At 44.3% G+C, this 26391-nt stretch overlaps 1 protein-coding gene and 1 long non-coding RNA gene across 5 annotated transcripts in view; one reads left to right on the top strand and one right to left on the bottom strand.

Annotated features, from left to right (window-relative positions):
- Positions 1 to 18851: 18851 nt before the first annotated feature.
- The window catches only part of LOC118375369 (tensin-1-like), a 280910-nt gene continuing 273370 nt past the window's right edge, over positions 18852 to 26391 (bottom strand). For all 4 annotated transcript variants that reach the window (XM_052493038.1, XM_052493035.1, XM_052493037.1 and 1 more), the window contains 4 exons: positions 25723 to 25891; positions 23536 to 23604; positions 23187 to 23216; positions 18852 to 21162 (listed from right to left, as the gene is read on the bottom strand). In XM_052493038.1, the coding sequence (XP_052348998.1) occupies positions 21021 to 21162; positions 23187 to 23216; positions 23536 to 23604; positions 25723 to 25891 (410 nt within the window). In that variant the 3' untranslated portion in view covers positions 18852 to 21020. The remainder of the gene's footprint in view (positions 21163 to 23186; positions 23217 to 23535; positions 23605 to 25722; positions 25892 to 26391) is intronic.
- LOC127914980 (uncharacterized) lies at positions 23614 to 24850 on the top strand. Its single transcript, XR_008089705.1, has 3 exons — positions 23614 to 23895; positions 24104 to 24281; positions 24588 to 24850. It is a non-coding gene; the product is annotated as an uncharacterized LOC127914980 (long non-coding RNA).

Here is a 26391-nt window from a genome sequence, read left to right as displayed (position 1 = left end):
GAGGAGGTGGTGGAGGAGAGGGAGGAAGAGGAGGTGGAGGAGGAGGAGGAGGTGGGATACTTATCTTCGTCACACAGTTGATTGTGAAAAGAGCCTGGGCTGTTCAAATAAGCCCAGAGGGGCCCAGAGATGGGACAGGGGAAAGCTAATACTGTGGAAGCAGGATATTTCATATTTGACATAGTAGAGAGGAAGACATGGTTATGGAGGTGAGGAAGACATGCTTAGGTTGGCAGAGAGAGGAAGACCTGGTTAGGGTTGCAGAGAGAGGAAGGTTGGCAGAGAGAGGAAGACATGCTTAGGGTGGCAGAGAGAGGAAGGTTGGCAGAGAGAGGAAGAAATGGTTAGGGTGGCAGAGAGAGGAAGGTTGACAGAGAGAGGAAGACATGGTTAGGGTGGCAGAGAGGAAGACATGGTTAGGGTGGCAGAGAGAGGAAGACATGGTTAGGGTGGCAGAGAGAGGAAGACATGGTTAGGTTGGCAGCGAGAGGAAGACATGGTTAGGTTGGCAGAGAGAGGAAGACATGGTTAGGGTGGCAGAGAGAGGAAGACATGGTTAGGGTGGCAGAGAGAGGAAGACATGGTTAGGTTGGCAGAGAGAGGAAGACATGGTTAGGTTGGCAGAGAGAGGAAGACATGGTTAGGGTGGCAGCAGAGAGGAAGACATGGTTAGGTTGGCAGCGAGAGGAAGACATGGTTAGGTTGGCAGAGAGAGGAAGACATGGTTAGGGTGGCAGAGAGAGGAAGACATGGTTAAGGTGGCAGAGAGAGGAAGACATGGTTAGGGTGGCAGAGAGGAAGACATGGTTAGGTTGGCAGAGAGGAAGACATGGTTAGGGTGGCAGAGAGGAAGACATGGTTAGGTTGGCAGAGAGGAAGACATGGTTAGGTTGGCAGAGAGAGGGAGGTTGGCAGAGAGAGGAAGAAATGGTTAGGGTGGCAGAGAGAGGAAGGTTGACAGAGAGAGGAAGACATGGTTAGGTTGGCAGAGAGGAACACATGGTTAGGGTGGCAGAGAGGAAGACATGGTTAGGGTGGCAGAGAGAGGAAGACATGGTTAGGGTGGCAGAGAGAGGAAGACATGGTTAGGGTGGCAGAGAGGAAGACATGGTTAGGGTGGCAGAGAGAGGAAGACATGGTTAGGGTGGCAGAGAGGAAGACATGGTTAGGGTGGCAGAGAGAGGAAGGTTGGCAGAGAGAGGAAGACATGGTTAGGGTGGCAGAGAGGAAGACATGGTTAGGGTGGCAGAGAGAGGAAGACATGGTTAGGGTGGCAGAGAGAGGAAGACATGGTTAGGGTGGCAGAGAGAGGAAGACATGGTTAGGGTGGCAGAGAGAGGAAGACATGGTTAGGGTGGCAGAGAGGAAGACATGGTTAGGTTGGCAGAGAGAGGAAGACATGGTTAGGGTGGCAGAGAGGAAGACATGGTTAGGGTGGCAGAGAGGAAGACATGGTTAGGTTGGCAGAGAGAGGAAGGTTGGCAGAGAGAGGAAGAAATGGTTAGGGTGGCAGAGAGAGGAAGACATGGTTAGGGTGGCAGAGAGAGGAAGACATGGTTAGGTTGGCAGAGAGGAACACATGGTTAGGGTGGCAGAGAGGAAGACATGGTTAGGGTGGCAGAGAGGAAGACATGGTTAGGGTGGCAGAGAGAGGAAGACATGGTTAGGGTGGCAGAGAGAGGAAGACATGGTTAGGGTGGCAGAGAGGAAGACATGGTTAGGTTGGCAGAGAGGAAGACATGGTTAGGGTGAAGACATGGTTAGGGTGGCAGAGAGGAAGACATGGTTAGGTTGGCAGAGAGGAAGACATGGTTAGGTTGGCAGAGGAAGACATGGAAGGTTGGCAGAGAGAGGAAGAAATGGTTAGGGAAGCAGGGAGAGGAAGACATGGTTAGGGTGGCAGAGAGGAAGACATGGTTAGGTTGGCAGAGAGAGGAAGACATGGTTAGGGTGGGGTGGCAGAGAGAGGAAGACATGGTTAGGGTGGCAGAGAGAGGAAGACATGGTTAGGGTGGCAGAGAGGAAGACATGGTTAGGTTGGCAGAGAGGAAGACATGGTTAGGGTGGCAGAGAGGAAGACATGGACATGGAAGACATGGTTGGCAGAGAGGAAGACATGGTTAGGTTGGCAGAGAGGAGGAAGGTTGGCAGAGAGAGGAAGAAATGGTTAGGGTGGCAGAGAGAGGAAGACATGGTTAGGGTGGCAGAGAGAGGAAGACATGGTTAGGGTGGCAGAGAGAGGAAGAGGGTGGCAGAGAGAGGAAGACATGGTTAGGGTGGCAGACAGAGAGGAAGACATGGTTAGGGTGGCAGAGAGAGGAAGACATGGTTAGGGTGGCAGAGAGAGGAAGACATGGTTAGGGTGGCAGAGAGAGGAAGACATGGTTAGGCTGGCAGAGAGGAAGACATGGTTAGGGTGGCAGAGGAAGACATGGTTAGGGTGGAAGCCATGGTTAGGGTGGCAGAGAGGAAGACATGGTTAGGGTGGCAGAGAGAGGAAGACATGGTTAGGTTGGCAGAGAGAGGAAGGTTGACAGAGAGAGGAAGACATGGTTAGGGTGGCAGATAGGAAGACATGGTTAGGGTGGCAGAGAGAGGAAGACATGGTTAGGTGGCAGAGAGAGGAAGACATGGTTAGGGTGGCAGAGAGAGGAAGACATGGTTAGGTTGGCAGAGAGAGGAAGGTTGACAGAGAGAGGAAGACATGGTTAGGGTGGCAGATAGGAAGACATGGTTAGGGTGGCAGAGAGAGGAAGACATGGTTAGGGTGGCAGAGAGGAAGACATGGTTAGACATGGGTGGCAGAGAGAGGAAGACATGGTTAGGGTGGCAGAGAGAGGAAGACATGGTTAGGTTGGCAGAGAGGAGGAAGGTTGACAGAGAGAAGGAAGACATGGTTAGGGTGGCAGATAGGAAGACATGGTTAGGTTGGCAGAGAGAGGAAGACATGGTTAGGGTGGCAGAGAGGAAGACATGGTTAGGGTGGCAGAGAGGAAGACATGGTTAGGGTGGCAGAGAGGAAGACATGGTTAGGGTGGCAGAGAGAGGAAGACATGGTTAGGGTGGCAGAGAGAGGAAGACATGGTTAGGGTGGCAGAGAGAGGAAGACATGGTTAGGGTGGCAGAGAGAGGAAGACATGGTTAGGGTGGCAGAGAGAGGAAGACATGGTTAGGGTGGCAGAGAGAGGAACACATGGTTAGGGTGGCAGAGAGAGGAAGACATGGTTAGGGTGGCAGAGAGGAAGACATGGTTAGGGTGGCAGAGAGAGGAAGACATGGTTAGGGTGGCAGAGAGAGGAACACATGGTTAGGGTGGCAGAGAGAGGAAGAGAGGAAGAGGAAGTTCAAGCCCTGAATGCTGATTGGCTGAAAGCCATAGTATATCAGACCGTATGCCAAGGGTATGACAAAACATAGATTTTTACTGCTCTAATTACATTGGTAAGCAGTTTATAATAGCAATAAGGCACCTCGGGCGTCTGTGGTATATGGCCAATATACCATTAAGGGCTGCATCCCAGAACTCTGCGTCTTGCTTGAGAACCACCCTTAGCGGTGGTATATTGGCTATATACCACACCCCCCTGCCCTGCAACCTATGAAATAGGGGAGTGTGTACTGCCCTGCATCCTGGGGAATAGGGGAGCTTGCACTGCCCTGCAACCTGGGGAATGGAGGAGTGTGTACTGCCCTGCATCCTGGGGAATAGGGGAATGTGTACTGTCCTGCATCCTGGGGAATAGGGGAGTGTGTACTGCCCTGCATCCTGGGGAATATGGGAGTGTGTACTGCCCTGCATCCTGGGGAATAGGGGAGTGTGTACTGCCCTGCATCCTGGGGAATATGGGAGTGTGTACTGCCCTGCATCCTGGGGAATATGGAAGTGTGTACTGCCCTGCATCCTGGGGAATAGGGGAGTGTGTACTGCCCTGCATCCTGGGGAATAGGGGACTGTGCACGTACTGCCCTGCATCCTGGGGAATATGGAAGTGTGTACTGCCCTGCATCCTGGGAGATAGGTTGAGTGTGTACTGCCCTGCATCCTGGGGAATAGGGGAGTGTGTTCTGCCCTGCATCCTGGGGAATATGGGAGTGTGTACTAACCTGCATCCTGGGGAATATGGAAGTGTGTACTACCCTGCATCCTGGGGAATAGGGGAGTGTGTACTGCCCTGCATCCTGAGGAATATGGGAGTGTGTACTGCCCTGCATCCTGGGGAATATGGAAGTGTGTACTGCCCTGCATCCTGGGGAATATGGGAGTGTGTACTGCCCTGCATCCTGGGGAATATGGGAGTGTGTACTGCCCTGCATCCTGGGGAATATGGGAGTGTGTACTAACCTGCATCCTGGGGAATATGGAAGTGTGTACTGCCCTGCATCCTGGGGAATAGGGGAGTGTGTACTGCCCTGCATCTTGGGGAATATGGGAGTGTGTACTGCCCTGCATCCTGGGGAATAGGGGAGTGTGCACTGCCCTACATCCTGGGGAATAGGGGAGTGTGTACTGCCCTGTATCCTGGGGAATATGGGAGTGTGTACTGCCCTGCATCCTGGGGAATAGGGGAGTGTGTACTGCCCTGCATCCTGGGGAATAGGGGAGTGTGTACTGCCCTGCATCCTGGGGAATATGGGAGTGTGTACTGCCCTGCATCCTGGGGAATAGGGGAGTGTGCACTGCCCTACATCCTGGGGAATAGGGGAGTGTGTACTGCCCTGCATCCTGGGGAATCAGATCATATTGATGCACTAGAAGAGGTAGGCACTTTTTTTCTGTCAATTTCACAAATGTTAGATCTAATAAGCACAAAAGTCATGACGCACAGTGTTTTGTTCATGAATAATGTTATATCTTTAGCGTTTACTCTTTTACTTGTCAAGATGCAATTGTATTTGTACTTTTAGGATGATATTAACGTTCTGAATTCAACATGTGGCTACTAGCTAGCTAAGGTTCTGTATGTGTGAATGATGGCTAGACCCTCCACAGATCCCAGTTAAATTCAACATGTGGCTACTAGCTAGCTAAGGTTCTGTATGTGTGAATGATGGCTAGATCCTCCACAGATCCCAGTTAAATTCAACATGTGGTTACTAGCTAGCTAAGGTTCTGTATGTGTGAATGATGGCTAGATCCTCCACAGATCCCAGTTAAATTCAACATGTGGTTACTAGCTAGCTAAGGTTCTGTATGTGTGAATGATGGCTAGATCCTCCACAGATCCCAGTTAAATTCAACATGTGGTTACTAGCTAGCTAAGGTTCTGTATGTGTGAATGATGGCTAGATCCTCCACAGATCCAAGTCCTGTGTAGTGGGAGTCTATGTTGTAGAGAGAACAGACAATTGGCAGAACATATATGTGCTCAACAAATGTTTTGTCTTTTCTTTTGCATGCAGAGAACTCTGATACATTAAAACGGCCTAACCTCCGAAGTCCGCTTCGTCAGCCTCATTCAATCTCACACACAACACAGAGCTACAGCGGTGCAGTACAGCACCGGTAACAGAAGGAACAGTCTGTCCGTGCTCCCCGACCTGACCAATGCAGGTAATACAGTAGGACACTGACACTCGGGTCAGGGTCACTTCCATATTTAATTTCAGGAAGTCAAGATGAATCCACATCCCAGGACATTGGTTTTAGTAGATCCAGCTAAATACGGGCAAGCCCAAATTAATGAAAAATATGAATAAATCCATTAGGGATCGAGGGGTGGGAGGGGAGATGAAAGAGCAGCAGACACAACAACCTTCAAAGTCTTAGCCTGAGTACGCGTTACAGCACTCCACACATGGCAGTATAAGCTATCCTATAGTCTGTCATGGCCTGATCAGTTTCTGTTGTCCGTAGCAGTATGTGCCGGTCTCCCATCCAAGCGCTTTCAACACCTTAGACAGACATTCGAAATTCCCAGCCGGCACAGTTGATTGGCCAGGAGGAGGCCAACCTGCTACCCGACACGGTGTCACTGGGATGGGATGGCTGAGAGGAGGGAGCTCCTGGTATTTCCAAAGCACGTGGGACTGTTGACTGCCCCCTGTTGCTGGGTGTACACAGTCTTGAACCATGGCCAAAATAGCAAAAGTTTGGCCAGAGTTTTATAAAAGGTGGGTGAGGAGGGAGACGGGGTGAGGTTGGGGAGAAGGTGAGGAAGGAGAGGGAGTGAAGAGAGAGGGGAGAGAGGGGTTGAGGAGGGATAGTTTGGTGAGGGGGTGAGAAGGGTGAGGATGTTGAGGGGTAAGTTGGGTGAGGGAGGGGTGGGGGGGTGAGGAGGTAAGGAGGGTGATGGGGTTAGGAGTGAGGGGTTTGAGGAGTGTGATCGGGTGAGGAGTGAGGGGTTGAGGAGGGTGAGGATGTTGATTGTTAAGTTCAAAAGAATAGAAGCTAAAAAAATAGCTGTCACCATTCAAACCAATGAGGGTTCAGAACTTTAGAGCCAATGATCTCAGAATCATATTTTTGCAGTTAGAACCGTATCGTCGCAAGCTCTCAACAGGGCTTTCTCAAACAGGTGTGTGTGAATGCTGAGTAAAGAAAATCTGTAATCCACTTGTTGGGGGCTCGTTGGAGATGGCCAGCTGACAGCCCCCAACATTGTCCAAAGCCTGACCATTTGAGTGATTGGAGTGGCAATAGAGGGCCTTGAAGGTAACATGCTAGCCCTCCACCTGCACGCTGACAGGCACCAACCATGTCACAACAATTACAAACACCCTGACTTAGCCTAACCCCTTACGACCCCCTTCGAGACCCCACTAAACCCTATGCGACCCCTATGGCCATCTGGCCATCTGTTACGTTGGGGGGGGGGGGACTGTTTTGATTGGGTGAGGTGGAGTGGTGTGAGATGGGTGTGGTTATGGATGGGGATTGCAGTTCTTGCACTACTAGGGAAATGGTGCAAAGCCAGGAGGCAGATAATTCACCAACTGAACTTTCTCTATTTGAATTAATTAAAAAAATGATATGGATATGGATCTCTCTTTTTTGAGAAAAGTCTGTGTATGGTGTGTGAAGTCTGTGTATGGTGTGTGAAGTCTGTGTATGGTGTGTAAAGTCTGTGTATGGTGTGTGAAGTCTGTGTATGGTGTGTGAAGTCTGTGTATGGTGTGTGAAGTCTGTGTATGGTGTGTGAAGTCTGTGTATGGTGTGTGAAGTCTGTGTATGGTGTGTGTCAAATGCATTTAGGGTGTTGAGTGTGTGTGACTTGACGGATCAGTGTCCTCTCTGTCCTCTTGAGTGGTGGTGGGAGAACACTCCACTCTCATTCCCCATTCCCCATTCAATTCACCCTCACCTTTGACCTCTCATTCCGGGGATATTTATATGGGCGTATTGGACCTGCCTGTTGGGGGAGAAGGTCAGAAGGGAGGACAGAGTCAGAGGAGAGCCACCACAGTTTATGCAGGCTTTCGTCCTAGGCCAGCTCTGATTCAAACACACCTGATTCAGATAATTGCAATGGTTTAGAACTGGCACTGATATGCATGTTATAAACTGAAGCTTGCTAATAGAAATCCAGAGTAAAAAATAATATGTTTGAATTGGGATTGAAAAACTGGTATAGCTATCAATTGTCAACTGTATTTAAATCAGGTGTGTTGAGTTAACGCTTGGCTGGAACAAAAACCTGTACACACTGTATTTACCCTTATCTTACCATGTGAGTTGAACTTACTTGGACTGTAAATCAGAAATACTTTCTTTACATAATAATGATGGGACAACAACAAAGAAACTATCCAATATTATCTAACACTCTTGCACATTTCCACAGATCAAAGGCGACCAAGTATTTCAAGCAAATCAAACAGCCCACAAATCCCAAACGTTCCTTACCGGGAACTGACATCAATTGCAGGAAGCTCATTGGGTAGCACTATTAAACTATGACAATGTTGTGTTTCTCAGTAATTCCACCTCTCTTATTTATGGAAGGAAGGTAGAAAAAATAAACATCCCAAAGGCAGAGAGATGCAAGCCAGACACGCATGTGAGGCTTTTCAATAACATCCTGAAGGATGTATTTTTATTCAGGAAGCACTAGAGCCCACTCGGGAGGGCCTTGCTGTCCGGACCAACGGTTTTGGGAGCGTTGGATGGAAAGTTTGGACATGGAGTGACTCAGACATGCCAGTCTCTTAGGATGGACAGTGAGGGGAACAGTGTCACACTCACACCTCCGGAACACACACACTGCTGGGAGGAGAGTGCACATGCACACCTTCAGAAGAATACACACGCACACACACACACACACACACACACACACACACACACACACACACACACACACACACACACACACACACACACACACACACACACACACACACACACACACACACACACACACACACGCTCCTAGCCACCCACGCATTGTGTAATAATGTGGCATGACTTGTATGCACGTTCAATGTCTTAACTTGCAGCTATCACTTGACCTTAAAGAAAAACTCCACCCTGTCACATAGAATGACGCTGGAGAGACGAAGCAGGTACGGGTAGTCAAACATTAAATAAGGAACGGACATGGAACGAGACAGGAACAGCGTCAGCAAACGAGTAACACAAACAAAAAACAATGAACGCAGCAGCAGGGAACAGAACTGGGGAACTGACAAATATAGGGGAGGAAATAAACAGTCCAGGTGACTCTAATATCAGTGATGTGTGTGACGAGGGAAGGCAGGTGTGCGTAATAGATGGCAGGAGTGCATGGTGCAGGGCAACCTGGGGGGGAAAGCGGTAGCAGGTGACACACACCATACACAGACTTCATACAAAACTATCTGTTGGTATTTGTTTCATTAGTCCATTGTTGATATAGCCCCAACATGTTTTGCATGTCAGCAATCAAGTTTTAAAGATATATAACTTGAATTATAAACTGGGTGGTTCGAGCCCTGAATGCTGATTGGCTGACAGCAGTGGTATATGAGACCGTATATCGTGGGTATGAGAAAACATTTATTTTTACTTCTCTAATTACGTTGGTAACCAGTTCATAATATCAACAAGGCACCTCTGTGTTGGTGGTATTTTGCCAATATACCACCGTTAATGGCTGTGTCCAGGCACTCTGCGTTGCATCGTGGTTATGAACAGTCCTTAGCCACGGTATATTGTCCATATACCCCACTTCCTCCGGCCTTATTGCTTAAATATACAGCCGGTATGATTCTGCATTATTTAACTGATTTATTTCACCTTTATTTTACCAGATAAGTCAATTGAGAATTTTTTTTCTAATTTACAATAATGACCTGGCCAAGAGGCATAACATTAAAACAGTGAACAAACAGGACAACACACAATACCACTAAAAATAAATAAAGCACACGATACAGAGGAAGTAAATATACAACTATAAAAAATATTCCCAGTGGGTTGGGAACACAGCATACTTAGTAACCAGCAGGTACATTGATCAGATAGCAGCTCAGTTTATGTTTTTGGAGTCTGGTGAGATGACTGTATCAAGTTTGAGGGTTAAATGCATCATACCGGCTGTATTCTGTATGTAGAAAGTTCTATATCTTGAAAACTTGATAGCTGACATGCAAAACATTTTGGGTCAATTTTCAACAATGGACTAAAGAAACAAATACCAAAAGCTTGTTTTGGGTGGTGGAGTTTTGCTTTAATGACACCTACGCTGTGAGTTACATAGTGTCCTTTATTTTTGCAGCACTTCTCAAGCTCCATTTAGTCTGTGTTACACAACACTGGTTTCAGAAGCAGATACTCCTCTGCTTCGACACGTGTCATGTTTTCATGTGTGGAGACCGACAAAAAAGGCATTACTTTACCAGGAAACTGGACACCTGTTGCCGCCCCCCCCCCCCAAACCCAGATTACTGCGCTCAGCAACCAGACAAAATATTGATTTTCCGATTTTCGTCCTTGATCCACAAAGCCCACTTAGATTACATGGGGCTATCTCCCACCCCTGCCCATGCCACCATATAGGCCTCCAAATGCTCCATGGTTGTCATTTTCTTGTCACAATGATATCCAGAGGCAATTTAATTTTTTATATGTGAGGCGCGAAACCACATGCGTAACCTTGTGCTAAATGGTGTTCTTGTAGTTTTCCCATCCAAACATAGGATGGTGCTTGAGTGTTGTTATTCTCAAGAGCTTAGAAATGAATTAATTCAGAAATGAACACATGCACACGCACACTTTTGCACCCGGGGGAACTTATGCACCCGGAGGGACTTGAGCTTGATCTTGCACCCGGAGGATGGGGGAAAATAAGCTTTGTCCCTTACACGAACAACTCATTCCCACCCCTCAAGCGTATAATATATGTGTGTGTGCGTATACCTACAAGTGTATGGACGTGGATGCACGTGCACGCACACACACGCACTTACACACATACACGTGATGACTACTGGCTCTAAGCATGGATGCACAGCCTTACTACCCATCAGCTCTCTCTCTCTATCTCTGTCTAGAAGAGAAACACTGACATCAAGAGGCTAGGAGAGTGTGTTACAAGTTCAAAAATGGTTATGAGCATTAAGTATTCTTGTAGCTGCTGCTCTGAGGTATGTGTGTGCCAATATGACGTGGTGTTTTTGAATCTTGAAGTTGTTTACTTACGTTTGTATTATTCTGTTTCATGTGTTCCCAGGGGGGAAGGGGAAGGCACCTAGGGAGTGCTCAAGCAAGAGGCCTGCGGGCATACAACATCCGTGTCCTTCGTCATTTTTTCTGGACAGGTTTAAGTCTGACGTTGTCCAATTTTGTAAAACATGTAATGTATGTCAACTCACTGGGAAATTGAATCAAACAGGTCCCCGTGCACCGCTCTGCCTGATTCCTGTGGTGCGGGAACCGTTTGAACGAGTGATAATCGATTGTGTAGGTCTGTTGCCCAAAACCAGGTCAGGTAACCAGTTCTTACTAACAATAATGTGCACTCGGTACCCAGAGGCTATTCCTCTCTGGACTATAACGGCTAAGACTGTGGTGAAGGCACTAGTGAAGTTCTTCTCTACGTTTGGACTCCCTAAAGTAATCCAAACTGATCAGGGAACCAACTTTATGTCAAAACTGTTCTCAAATGTGTTAAAGATGCTGTGTATTTCCCATCATGTCTCCAGTCTGTATCATCCGGAGAGTCAAGGGGCTGGCATCAGACGCTAAAGGTGATGCAACGCAAGTATTGCATGGATACTAGTTCCCGATTGGGATGAGGTGGTGCCCTTTGTCCTATTTGCTATCAGGGAAACAATACAAGAGTCCTTAGGATTCAGCCCTGCTGATCTTGTGTTTGGACACACCCCACGGGGTCCGTTAAAGGTTTTGAAGGTGCTTATCCTATCTCCTACACCCAGTAGCGCCCTTAAAAATGTGTTGGATTATGTCAGTAAGATGCAGGAGAGACTGCACGCTGCATGTGCGTTAGCCCAAAAGTCTCTCCTCATCTCAAAAACACCAGGGATCAAGTTTTAGTTTTATTGCCAATCCCTGGCTAATCTCTGTCGGCATGTTTTTCTGAGACATATTTTGTGGAAAATAAACTCAGTGACACCAATTATGTGGTAAAGACCCCAGATCGTAGGTGTTCTTCCCATGTGTGTCATGTAATATATATATACGTGACTCTCCAGACAGCTCCTCATGTAAGCAGGTCCAGCCCGCCGTCTCTAGTGTGGCTGCGTTGGTGCTGAAGCCTGGCTGGGACCTAGAAGAGGATAAGGAGGATTGGTTGGAGTTACGCCATACGTTAAAGCAGTGTAAACACTTATGTAATTCGGAGATGCTGGAAAAGTTACCCTCTCAAACGGAACATTTGGATAACGATCAAACTAATGATCTTATCCTATTGATAGTTTTCTCAATGTGTTTCAGGACGTTCCAAGTCGCACGTCCATCTTAGAACATGATGTGGATGTGGGGAACGCTGCTCCTAGACATCAGCATCCGTACCGGGTTAATGCTAAGAGAAGGGAAGTAATGAGAAGTGAGGTAGCTTATTATTACAGAATGACATGGCAAAACCCAGTAACAGCTCCTGGAGTTCTCCGTGTATTCTTGTTCCTAAGCCTGACGGTATGTCCCGCTTATGTACGGAGTATCGTTGCATAAATGCAGTTACAAAGTCTGAACAATTTTTTGACCGTATTAGCTCCCCTAACACCTCCGCTTAGTCCCAAAGTACCATATAAGTGGTCCCAGGATTGCAACTATGCTTTAGAGTCCGCCAAAGCGCTACTTTGGTAGTGCCCCAGTGCTTGCCGCCCCCAACTTTGACAAACCTTTTAAATATCAGGTAGATGCTAGTATAGTGGGGGTGGGTGCGGTTCTCTTGCAAGAAGATGAAGATGGAGTGGATCGGCCCGTCAGTTTCTTCTCCCGTAAGTTCAACTCGTGTCAGGCAAGGTACTCCACCATTGAACAAGAGACGCTGACTTCATTGCTAAAGTTTTTTGAGGTATATGTGGGCTCCAGCATCTTGCCTATACTGGTCTTCACGGACCATCATTATTTGGGGCTTTTGTAGCAAAAACCGCCGCCTTATGCCGTGAGCTCTGATTGTACAAGGATACAATCTAAAGATAAACTATGTGAAGGGTTCGACGAATGTGGTTGCCGATTCTCTATCACGGATTTGGTAACTGGGGATACGTGTTGGGTTTTGTTATTCCAAACTGTAAGTGTGCATGTTTTTGGGTGGGTGTGTTACATTCCCCAGTTTCTGTGTTGTGGATTTGTGTGTATGTATTTCAGGAAATGGCTTCCTGGATTCCCCCAAGCAGCTGATTGGTCGGCCCCATGGCAGATTGGAGTTGACCCCGCCCTCTCGTCAAAGGATACAGCTGCCTGTAATTACAGACTCCTTCTCCAGCTTTAAAAGCCAGTGTTCCTTTGTAGGAGAAGAAGGCTGATTGATATGTCCTGTGTTGGTTGTTGCTCAGAGAGAGTTGATGGTGATGTCCTGTGTTGGTTGTTGCTGGGAGGGAGGTTATTCTTAAGTATTGTTGTAGTCGTTGATCTGAAGTATGTGTGTGCCAATATGACGCAGTGTTTTTGAATCTTGAAATTGTTTACTTATGTTTGGATTATTCTGTTTCATTTTTTCCAAAGGGGGGAAGGGGAAGGCACCTAGGGAGTGTTCAAGCAAGAGGCCTGCGGGCATACAATATTCGTAGTATTTACTGTCTATGCACACTAGGTAAGACCTGGTCGGACCACCCCCTGTATTTTGGTTAGCGCACCAGGTGGTGCTAAATGATTAGGTAAGTAGTGGGTAGGCAGGTAAGGTAGGAGAGGGGGCTCTTTAACCTTTACTTTCTTTGCTTTGGTTCCGTACAGCCCCTTTTCCCCCAAATTACCGTGTGAAGGAATAAATAAATTCCCAATAAACCGTACATTCCCTGTCTTTGTCATCCTTACCCGCACCTACAGAACCATTTATCTTTCACTCCACGGGGAGTTGAGTTGTAGAAGGGTGTTGTGTTCCCTCTTCCTACAGGCTTACATAACCCTACCATTCAGGAATCAAATGGTAAATGCAATCAAGGAATCATTGCTTAACTGCCATCCAGTAATCAGCTGGTAACTACCATCCAGGAATCAGATTGTAACTACCATCCAGGAATGAGATGGTCACTACCATCCACGAATGAGATGGTCACTACCATCCAGGAATCAGCCGGTATCTACCATCAAGGAATCATACGGTAACTACCATCCAGGAATCAGATGGTAGCCACCATCCAGGAATCATCTGGTTAACCTGTTTGGGGTAGGGGGCAGCATTTTCACTTTTGGATAAATAGCGTGCCCAAATTGAACTGCCTCCTACTCTGTCCCAGATCCCAATAAATGCATATTATTATTAGTATTGGATAGAAAACACTCTGAAGTTTCTAAAACTGTTTGAATCATGTCTGTCAGTATAACATAACTTATTTAGCAGGCGAAACCCTGAGGACAAACCATTCAGATGTCTTTTTTTTAAGTCACTGGCTTTTCAATATGTTTTCATGCGGAATCCAGAATTCTAATCAACTTTCCTGCAGTTCATACCGCTTCCACTGGATGTCACCAGTTTGTAGAAATTGGTTGACGTTTTTCCTTTGTGTAATGAACTAGCTCAGAACGAACGTCACTTCATGTGTACCTTTTGATAGAGGCGCGTAACCAGAAAAGTAGCGTCCGTTTGTTTTGCTCCTGTATTGAACACAAATCATCCCTTCTTTGATTTGATCGATTATATACGTTTAGAAGTACCTAAAGATGTATTCCAAAAGTAGTTTGAAATGTTTTGGCAAAGTTTACAGGTAACTTTTGAGATATTTTGTAGCGAAGTTTCGTAAGTTGGAAACAGTGTTTTTCTGGATCAAACGCGCCAAATAAATGGACATTTTGGATATATATCGACGGAATTAATCAAACAAAAGAACCATTTGTGATGTTTATGGGACATATAGGAGTGCCAACAAAAGAAGCTCGTCAAAGGTAAGGCATGATTTATATTTTATTTCTGCGTTTTGTGTCACACCTGCAGAGTTGAAATATGCTACTCTCATTGTTTACTGTTGTGCTATCATCAGATAATAGCATCTTATGCTTTCGCCAAAAAGCCTTTTTGAAATCTGACATCATGGCTGGATTCACAACGAGTGTAGCTTTAATTTGTTATGTTGCATGTGTAATTTAATGAAAGTTGGATTTTTACAGAAATGTATTTGAATTTGGCACTCTGCATTTTCCCTGACTATTGGCCATGTGGGATGCAAGCGTCCCGCCTACCCCAGAGAGGGTAACTGCCATCCAGTAATCAGCTGGTAACTACCATCCAGGAATCAGATGGTAACTACCATCCAGGAATCAGATGGTAACTCGCATCCAGGAATCAGCTGGTCACTACCATCCAAGGAATGAGATGGTCACTACCATCCAGGAATCAGCTGGTAACTACCATCCAGGAATCAGCTGGTATGAGTAAGTGGCATGTGTAAAGTACCGTGTTCCTATTAAGACAGTGTTTCCCAATCTCGGTGCTTGAATGTTTGGGCGGTGTATACCATGTGTATCCAGTACATACGACTGACAAATCTTGAAACAAACTGTGTGTGCGCGTGTGCATGCGAACAAAGGTCAGAATTCTATTTTGCACTTTCATCTTTCATGTGAACAAACATATTCAATATGAACAGACATCAGACAGGCAAAATGTATTGTACACAGTGCATTCGGAAACTATTCAGACCCCTTGACTTTTCCACATTTTGTTATGTCACAGCCTTTTTCTAAAATGGATTCATTTGTTTTTCCCCTTTTAGAAATGATTGCAAATGTATTAAAAACAAACTGAAATATCACATTTACATAAGTATTCAGACCCTTTAGTAAGCACTTTGTTGACGCACCTTTGGCAGTCATTACTGTCTTGAGTCTTCTTGGGTATGACGCTACAAGCTTGGCACTCCTACATTTGGGGAGTTTCTCCCATTCTTCTCTACAGATGCTCTCAACCTCTGTCAGGTTGGATGGTGAGTGTCGCGGCACAGCTATTTTCAGGACTCTCCAGAGATGTTCGATCGGGTTCAAGTCCAGACTCTCCTGCATTGTCCTTGGCATTCAATCTTAGTTTCATCAGAGCAGAGAATTTTCTTATCACGGCCTAAAAGTCCTTTAGGTGCCATATAGCAAACTCCAAAACGGGCTGTCATCTGCCTATTTTCCCAGGAGTGGACTTCTGGCCACTCTACCTTATGTAGACAGGTGTGTGCCTTTCCAAATAATGTCCAATCAATTGAATTTAACCCAGGTGGACTCCAATAAAGTTGTACAAACATCTCAACGATGATCAACGGAAACAGGATGCACCTCAGCTCAATTTCGAGTATCAAAGTTTGTTTTTTTAAATAAATTCGCCAACATTTTTTAAATCTGTTTTTGCTTTTCATTATGAGGTATTGTATGTAGATTGGTGAGCGGGAAAAAATATGTAATACATTTTAGAATAAGGCTGTAACGTAACAGAACGTGGAGAGGGGTCTGAATAGTTCCCAAATGCACTGTACTTAAAATATCAAGTGATTATTGAAGAATGTAACTTGTGGATGCCTTATGCCTCTTGCCAAATCAGAAACGTGTTTTTCTCTGTTTGTTAACAAAGTAAATGTAATAAACAACATAGTAAACTTGTATTTTGGTCCAGTGGATGGTCTTTGTGGCCATGACTGTCTGTGAATGTGCACAGACAGTCACTGCATTTCTCCACCCTCATCCCTTGGCTGTTTACAGGAACAATGGCGGTGTGTCCACTTTGTCCTGTATTAACTACAGATTGCTCCTTTAACCTTTAACCTAAACTTCTGCCCAGTGTGGTTTAACTTGTCTAAAGTATGGTATCTTTATAGTTGTGTTATTTTGTCCGTTTTTGTTGTTGTTGAGTACATTATTTATATTGTAAATATTGTGTTTGTGATTGTATGTAAAAACTGAATAAACAAAGTTTTCCAACAACAAAAAACACAAATGACTTTTAATATGTTTTTTTTCTTCTCAGAAACAAAAGCCATACAATAAAGCACATGAAAATACATACACTTCTGTACAGGCATCGCAGCACATTCATGCACACATTCTAAGGCTATTTCCTCAAAGTGGCCACATGTACATCAGAAGAGACTTCTTACACGCCAAATAACGTGAGACTGACATTCAATTTGTGGTAGAGGGGGATTGACCCGACAAGCATTTCTCACACGTTTCTCATAGAAAAATGCAGAATCAACCATGCTTTCGACACATATAGTTTTACAGTAGTGGAGACTCTTCAAAATAATAAATACAATTAATTTAAAATGGAGGGATTCTCATTGAAGAGGAATGAACGGTTGGAACAGAATGGAACGAGTACAGACGTCATGGAAGAAGACCCAGTGGAGCTTAAAAACCAAACATTAAGCGGTAACAGAAGTGGACAAAGCAAATATTTAGTGTGCATTTTGACATGACAGAATGCCATATGTAAATGCTTGTTCTTTTTACTCACTGGAGTAGATTGGACCATCGAGGTATGACTAATCTGCTCCAAACAGAATCCAATTGAGTTATTAAGAGGAGAAGAAGGAGGAGTAGAAGGTGTTGGTGGTGGTGGTGGAGGTGGAGGAGGAGGAGGAAGAGGAGGTGGAGAAGGAGGAGGGTGTGTTGGTGGTGGAGGAGAGGAAGAGGAGGTGGAGAAGGAGGAGAAGAAGAAGGAGGACATTCACAAAATCATAATGGCCAAAAAAAGTGACATAATACTTGTCTTCCATATTCTGAAAATAATATACTCAGCCATTTGAGTTTCGCTGGTCCATAGAAGGTCATTACTGAAATCACAGTGAAATCACCGGAGTAAAAACACAATGGGTGGTCAAACGTTGGTTCACCACATGAGGGCAGTAGGCCCTACATAACAACATGAATAATTGCTTTAGATTGTAATACGGTGGTGCTTCACTAAACCTGCGATGTTAGATAGAGGAAGTAATCACGGAAAAAATATCTGGCCTCCAAACATGCAGTGAACACACAGCTACACATAGGTGCATTGATATTTCATATGACGTGTAAGTGCTTAACTCTGGACGTTCCATTTTAGGCAGGTTTATTTTGACATTTAAAAAAAAATGTTGGCACAATTTTGCAACAAAGAACTTTGCTAGACGCTCTTTCTCCCCCATACCAAAGGATGCTTTATACAAAGACTCATAACATAAACAAAGTAATGCAGTAAATTGTTTTAAAGTAAAGCTGTAAAATACATACACTTCACACCATTTATTTTGATGTAGTTCAGTCTCATGATTTATAAATCTTAGCCAAAGTACAGAATATGTTTTTTTCGACACTCAGTAATCTTTATGGTTGGACTATATATGTCAATTTATTATATGAGTTAATTAAAAGAGTGACAGAGCAAAAAAATAAACATGTTTTATATCTATATATCTATATATGTATATGTATATGTATATGTATATGTATATAGCTTACTTATGGGTATGATGTGGGTGTTACACGTTTGACAGGCTGATCTGTAAAGATAGTGGCCTCTCTCAATCTTTACTGGAACGTTTACAGGGGTAGAATAATTTTAATGTTCCGAAGGAGAAGAGAGAGAGCTTGATGCTTTAGTCGTAGCAACCTGGACTCTCGTTGCCCGTCTGCTCTTCAAAAATCAGCAGTGAACTCTGACCTTCCATGATGCTTATACATGCACAGCGGAGAGGAGTGGCACTTATGATAGACAATGGTAGACACACAAAGGGGAACCAATCAGCCAAAACCAAATGTATCCATAGAGGGGTGCATTGCAGGCTGGTCTAGAAGGGTAACAGCAGACGCCAGCTCCCAGCGTCATTACAGGGTTCTAATACCCCTGTGTAGGTGAATAGTTGGACCAAACTGGACAAGCTTCTATCTATCCTCCATCCTTCAACCATTCAAAAGAAGAGGAGACCAATACAGATGTGTTCTGTTGTTCTGAAGAGAACAGTGGAAGTCAGATGTGTTCTGTTGTTCTGAAGAGAATAATATAATAATAATAATGTTCTAATATATGCCATTTAGTCAGATGTGTTCTTTTGTTCCAAAGCGACTTACAGTCATGATGTGTTCTGCATACATTGGAAGTCAGATGTGTTCTGTGGTCGGGAAAACAGTGGAACTAGATGTGTTCTGTTGTGAAGAGAACAGTGTTCTGTTGCAAGCGCCATGCTCTACCAACTGAGTTCTGAAGGACAGTGGAAGTCAGATGTGTTCTGTTGTTCTGAAGAAAACAGTGGAAGTCAGATGTGTTCTGTTGTTCTGAAGAGAACAGTTGAAGTCAGATGTGTTCTGTTGTTCTGAAGAAAACAGTGGAAGTCAGATGTGTTCTGTTGTTCTGAAGAAAACAGTGGAAGTCAGATGTGTTATGTTGTTCTGAAGAGAACAGTGGAAGTCAGATGTGTTCTGTTGTTCTGAAGAGAACAGTGGAAGTCAGATGTGTTCTGTTGTTCTGAAGAGAACAGTGGAATTCAGATGTGTTCTGTTGTTCTGAAGAGAACAGTGGAAGTCAGATGTGTTCTGTTGTTCTGAAGAAAACAGTGGAAGTCAGATGTGTTCTGTTGTTCTGAAGAAAACAGTGGAAGTCAGATGTGTTCTGATGTTCTGAAGAGAACAGTGGAAGTCAGATGTGTTCTGTTGTTCTGAAGAGAACAGTGGAAGTCAGATGTGTTCTGTTGTTCTGAAGAGAACAGTGGAAGTCAGATGTGTTCTGTTGTTCTGAAGAGAACAGTGGAAGTCAGATGTGTTCTGTTGTTCTGAAGAGAACAGTGGAATTCAGATGTGTTCTGTTGTTCTGAAGAAAACAGTGGAAGTCAGATGTGTTATGATGTTCTGAAGAAAACAGTGGAAGTCAGATGTGTTCTGTTGTTCTGAAGAGAACAGTGGAAGTCAGATGTGTTCTGTTGTTCTGAAGAGAACAGTGGAAGTCAGATGTGTTCTGTTGTTCTGAAGAGAACAGTGGAAGTCAGATGTGTTCTGTTGTTCTGAAGAGAACAGTGGAAGTCAGATGTGTTCTGTTGTTCTGAAGAGAACAGTGGAAGTCAGATGTGTTCTGTTGTTCTGAAGAGAACAGTGGAAGTCAGATGTGTTCTGTTGTTCTGAAGAGAACAGTGGAAGTCAGATGTGTTCTGTTGTTCTGAAGAGAACAGTGGAAGTCAGATGTGTTCTGTTGTTCTGAAGAGAACAGTGGAAGTCAGATGTGTTCTGTTGTTCTGAAGAGAACAGTGGAAGTCAGATGTGTTCTGTTGTTCTGAAGAGAACAGTGGAAGTCAGATGTGTTCTGTTGTTCTGAAGAGAACAGTGGAAGTCAGATGTGTTCTGTTGTTCTGAAGAGAACAGTGGAAGTCAGATGTGTTCTGTTGTTCTGAAGAGAACAGTGGAAGTCAGATGTGTTCTGTTGTTCTGAAGAGAACAGTGGAAGTCGGAGGAGACCAATACAGATGTTCTGAAGTCAGATGTTTTCTGTTGTTCTGAAGAGAACAACTGTGCTTTTTTCTTTATTTTCTTTCTCTACAGTAAGCTCAACAAAAAAAATTCCAACCATATTTTTAGGCCCCAAGTCATCCAAGTCACCCACGCCCTACCAAGAGAGCACTGTGATATTTACATTGATTAAACTCGCCAGCATGCAAAAACGTACTTGAATACGGGTTGCGAAGAAAGCAAAGATGCAAACTTTTTAGGAATAAAATAAATACAGTATTTACTTGTATATAGAAAGAACATAAAATGTAAATGTTTTGATAAAGTAGCCATTTTTTTTTACCAAATATTGTCTCAAACATACCTTCAGTGACATTGCTGCTTTTTAAAAATCTTTGGTTGAACAGTCCAAAACCAGACAGCTTCACACCCTTCTTTACATCACACAACTTTACTACTTCTTCTCTTTTTCATGCATCACACTCACTGACATCATCACTGACATGATTTCCTCTTCCTGTTCTTGTGCTGCCCTGCTAGAGAGATCACAATGGCCTCCCATAGCCAACATTCAACAGCTTACACAGCCACACCCCACAAACTGCACTTCCTCTATCCCCCCTACTTCGCGCCACGAAGGAGTCCTTCCAAGAAGAAACACAGACACACAGACACACAGACACACACACACACACACACACACACACACACACACACACACACACACACACAGACACACACACACACACACACACACACACACACACACACACAGGTATAACACACACACACACACACACACACACACACACACACACACACACACACACACACACACACACACACACACACACACACACACACACACACACACACACACAGGTATAAGACGAGATCAGAAGGAAAGACGTGAAACCTAAGATTAAACTTAGAATACAAACTAAAAAAAAGGAGATATATTCCCTCCGTAGTTAAAAAGAACAACAACCCCAAAAAACTAACAGCCAAGGGTCGCCAAAAGGTCAGCTCATCGTTTCTGCGAGCCGCTCATCACCTTGGAGACAAAGTTGACGATGGCGCTGGCGGGCTGATCGGGGTCCATCTCGGCAAAGAGGTGACTGACGTTGTCAGTTGTGCTTCCTTGCTTCCGAGCCACAAACCCAAAAAACCTGGAAAAGGGAAGGGATGCTGTCAATGTCGTTTGTAGGCTTGTTCTAACTGGTCAAATTCATCTGTAGGAAATCATATGAATCAGAGATGAAAAGTGTGTGTGTGTGTGACCAAATGGGAGGTTTGAACCATGGTTGTTTTCATGCTACAAGACTGTTTTAGCCCGCTGAGCTAAAGCATATTACTTCAGGTCTTAGGCAAGGTTACTCATCACTTGAGCTGGTTCACCCAAACACATCCATTATCATTGATGCTTTACTGTATCCATTAAGAGATATTGTTCTGCTAAATTGTTTGTGTTCTATCTCTATAGTTCCATGTTTAGTCTCTAGGGGGCGCTCCATGCCACTGTTAACATTTGGAAATATTTAAGGCTCAATTCAATTCAAATCGGTGAAGTTCGGCTACATCTCTGACTGCAGCGTTTACAGAGAATGCAGTTTCCGAGAACAGGTGAATATTGCCTTTAGATTTCAATCTCGCTATAGCACTGAACGTTAGGGATATGGATTTAATAGAAGCCTTTCTTCCTTCTGTAACCAGGGCCTGAAACTAACTTTGGGGAAAACATTCACACTATTTATTAGCATTCGGTTGGAGCATTCTTTTAAAACTTTTTTTTGCTCTGGCTGTAATGATAAATATTTCACAGTAATTATAATGATATTTTGTCTACTTGATTTACTCTTTTGCCTGTTAGACCATATGAGTTTATATAATTGAGCCCTAAGTCTCATAACGGTAAATTCATAGGCACTTTGATCCCTGAGTTTAAAACCCCAAACCATGACATGCTGTAAATTCTAAACTCGTGACTGCCAACACTGGGTTTTGTTGGCTAAAGGGACACTCTTTTATCTTCAGCCCAGTCATCTCTCCATCCATCTATTCTTCCTCTCTGAATCGTTGGTGGGGAGCTTTCATCCCTCCCTCTCTCCCCTGGTTTGATGTCTGAGCTACTAAATATCGCCTTTTATTTGATTTAGGATGGAGGAGAGTACTAATTGAAATCACATGGGCCAACGTATTAGAGGCAGGTCAGGAACTGATGATAAGTCTGTCTAAGTGAATAGTCCCCCCCCCCCCAAAAAAAAGAACCATTGTGGTCAAGCTAAACAACTGATTTTAAATCAGATCTAACTAACCTTAGTTCTAACCGGTGCCGTTAGGTGTTTAACATCAAAACCATCCTTTGACCAGTTGCTGAAAGTATCAAGCTAAGTTGCTTCACTTTCTTCAGTGGTTCTGCAACTGTCAGTCAAAGTAAGGTTGGGCAATCTATAAACACTCGGACTAACCCCTCTCTTCTACGCTTCAGGTAATCTCTGTTATTATCTATGCATAGTCACTTTAATAACTCTACCTATATGTACATCTTACCTCAATTACCTCAACACCGGTGCCCCCACACATTGAGTCTGTACCGGTAGCCCCTGTATACAGCCTCGCTATTTTTATTTTACTGCTGCTCTTGAATTATTTGTTACTTTTACTTTTTTTAATGTATTTTCTTAAAAATGCACTGTTGGTTAAGGGCTTGTAAGTAAAGCATTTCACTGTAAGGTCTACTACACCTGTTTTATACAGCATTTCACTGTAAGGTCTACTACACCTGTTGTATTCAGCATTTCACTGTAAGGTCTACTACACCTGTTGTATTCAGCATTTCACTGTAAGGTCTACTACACCTGTTGTATTCAGCATTTCACTGTAAGGTCTACTACACCTGTTGTATTCAGCATTTCACTGTAAGGTCTACTACACCTGTTGTATTCAGCATTTCACTGTAAGGTCTACTACACCTGTTGTATTCAGCATTTCACTGTGAGGTCTACTACACCTGTTGTATTCAGCATTTCACTGTAAGGTCTACTACACCTGTTGTATTCAGCATTTCACTGTGAGGTCTACTACACCTGTTGTATTCAGCATTTCACTGTGAGGTCTACTACACCTGTTGTAATCGGCGCATGTGACAAATAAAATTAGATTTGGTACTCAAATGCATATACTGTATACTTACTTGGCTCTGCCCCCATCAGGTTTATTCCACCTATAGAGAGATAAATAAACAGTATTATTTCATGTAACATTATGTATGATACATTCAGGTTATAGGCCCCATTCATTTCAAACAGCAGAGATTACTGCCTTTCGTTTACTGTCCCCGAAAGTGTGTGTGTGTGTGTGTGTGTGTGTGTGTGTGTGTGTGTGTGTGTGTGTGTGTGTGTGTGTGTGTGTGTGTGTGTGTGTGTGTGTGTGTGTGTGTGTGTGTGTGTGTGTGTGTGTGTGTGTGTGTGTGTGTGTGTGTGTGTGTGTGTGTGTGTGTATATATGTATGTGTGTGTGTTGTAGCTCAGTGTGGACACTCACTTTCTCTCCTGAGGGTCGACATCACAAAACGTGACAGTGTTGATAGGGTAGTGGCGCCGGAAGAAACGCCTGTTAGGTAAAAACAAGGTTTAACACACTGCACTATAGCAACTCATAGACTACTACAGTACAGCGCAAGATGGATTGAAAAGAGCCCTCAGTCAGAGTGAGCCGTTTGAAATATTGTCATTATGGTTCAAATATTGTTGATCAGTTTAAAAAATGCAATATAGAGTCTTGTAGAGTGAACTCTCATCGCGATGAAAAAAGTAACGCTACCTATACTTTTCATGCATTTTTCCGCAAAAGGTGAGTAAACTGTCCCTTGAAAAAAGGTGGGTAAACTGTCCCTTAAAAAAGGTGAGTAAACTGTCCCTTGAAAAAAGGTGAGTAAACTGTCCCTTGAAAAAAGGTGAGTAAACTGTCCCTTGAAAAAAGGTGAGTAAACTGTCCCTTGAAAAAAGGTGAGTAAACTGTCCCTTGAAAAAAGGTGAGTAAACTGTCCCTTGAAAAAAGGTGAGTAAACTGTCCCTTGAAAAAAGGTGAGTAAACTGTCCCTTGAAAAAAGGTGAGTAAACTGTCCATTAAAAAGGTGGGTGAACTGTCCCTTAAAAAAGGTGGGTAAACTGTCCCTTGAAAAAAGGTGAGTAAAACTGTCCCTTGAAAAAAGGTAAGTAAACTGTCCCTTAAAAAGGTGGGTAAACTGTCCCTTGAAAAAAGGTGGGTAAACTGTCCCTTGAAAAAAGGTGAGTAAACTGTCCCTTGAAAAAAGGTGAGTAAACTGTCCATTAAAAAGGTGGGTGAACTGTCCCTTAAAAAAGGTGGGTAAACTGTCCCTTGAAAAAAGGTGAGTAAAACTGTCCCTTGAAAAAAGGTAAGTAAACTGTCCCTTAAAAAGGTGGGTAAACTGTCCCTTGAAAAAAGGTGAGTAAACTGTCCCTTGAAAAAAGGTGAGTAAACTGTCCATTAAAAAGGTGGGTGAACTGTCCCTTAAAAAAGGTGGGTAAACTGTCCCTTGAAAAAAGGTGAGTAAAACTGTCCCTTGAAAAAAGGTAAGTAAACTGTCCCTTAAAAAGGTGGGTAAACTGTCCCTTAAAAAAGGTGAGTAAACTGTCCCTTAAAAAGGTGGGCAAACTGTCCCTTAAAAAGGTGGGTAAACTGTCCCTTAAAGGTGGGTAAACTGTCCCTTAAAGGTGGGTAAACTGTCCCTTAAAAAGGTGAGTAAACTGTCCCTTAAAAAGGTGAGTAAACGGTCCCTTAAAAAGGTGGGTGAAATGTATTTACTTGTGTCTCCCCTACACTATAACCCTACACTCTACACCCCTACTCCACCCCTACTCCATTATAACCCTATACTCTACACCCCTACTTCACTATACCCCTAATCCACTACTCCACCCCTACTCCACTATAACCCTACACTCTACACCCCTACTCCACCCCTACTCCATTATAACCCTATACTCTACACCCCTACTCCACTATACCCCTAATCCACTACTCCACCCCTACTCCACTATAACCCTACACTCTACACCCCTACTCCACCCCTACTCCACCCCTACTCCACTACTATACCACTACTACACCTCTACTCCACAACTACACCTCTACTCCACCCCTACGCCAGTACTCATTTACTACCCCCTACACTCCTACTGCATCCCTACTCCACCACTCCACCCCTACTACACCACTACTTCATCCATACTCCACTATGTCACTACTCCACCACTACACCCCACACCCCTACTCCACTACTCCACCACTACAACCCTACTTCACTACTCCACCATTACACCCTACTCCACAACTACTCCACTACTACACCCCTACTTCACTACTCCACCACTACACCCCTACTTCACTACTACACCACTACACCCCTACTCCACTACACCCCTACTCCACTACTCCACCACTCCACCCCTACTCTACCAGACCCTTATCCCACTACTCCACTACTACACCCTACTTTACTACATCCCTACTTCACTTCTCCACCACTACTCCACCACAACACCCCTACTCCATTACTCCACCCCTACTCTCCTACTCCACTACTCAACTACACACATAATCCACCACTACACCCCTACTCCACCACTACACCCCGACTCCACTACTCCACTACACCGCTACTCCATTATAATCGCTTGTTTGTCCTACTCCCTACTCCCTACTCACTTCCTCTGGTTATCCGTCAGGGTGATGCCTTGGGGCGACACCTTGAAGTGCACAACAGTGGCGGTGGGCGGGGACGCGGCGGCCATCGTCTCCGAGATCGCCTTGGCGATGGCCTGAGGGCCTGTCAGAGACTCCATGTCCACCGAGTTGATGTACAGCACATTGCATGCTGGGGAAAAAAGAGTGAGGTGTAGCTAATCAGCACAGTGCATTTCCCACTGGAAAGAGGAGAGAGGTCAAAAAGGAGAGAGATAATGTCATGGGCTTTTCAATGCTACAACATGTATTGGTTTGGTTGTAGTGCTTTCTGTTGTGACCAACAGTTTACATTCGTTTAATTTATAGGATGTATTATGTATGCTAAAGATCAAAGTAACATGGAGTAATTTATTACAAAATGCTATTTGTCGCACACTGAGTGGACAAAACATTAACAACACCTTCCTAATATTGAGCTGCAAACCCTTTTGCCCCTCAGAACAGCCTCAATTCTCACACATACACAATCCATGTCTCAATTGTCTGAAAGCTTAAAAATACTTATTTAACTCTCTACACTGATTGAAGTGGATTTAACAAGTGACATCAATAAGGGATGATAGCTTTCCCCTGGATTCACGCAGTCAGTCTGCCACGCACACACACACACACACACACACACACATACAA

This window comes from Oncorhynchus keta, chromosome 34, assembly GCF_023373465.1.
Source record: "Oncorhynchus keta strain PuntledgeMale-10-30-2019 chromosome 34, Oket_V2, whole genome shotgun sequence".
Classification (NCBI taxonomy): domain Eukaryota; kingdom Metazoa; phylum Chordata; class Actinopteri; order Salmoniformes; family Salmonidae; genus Oncorhynchus; species Oncorhynchus keta.
The sequence above is the reverse complement of the archived record's forward strand: the minus strand, read 5'-3'. Positions and strand labels throughout refer to the sequence as shown.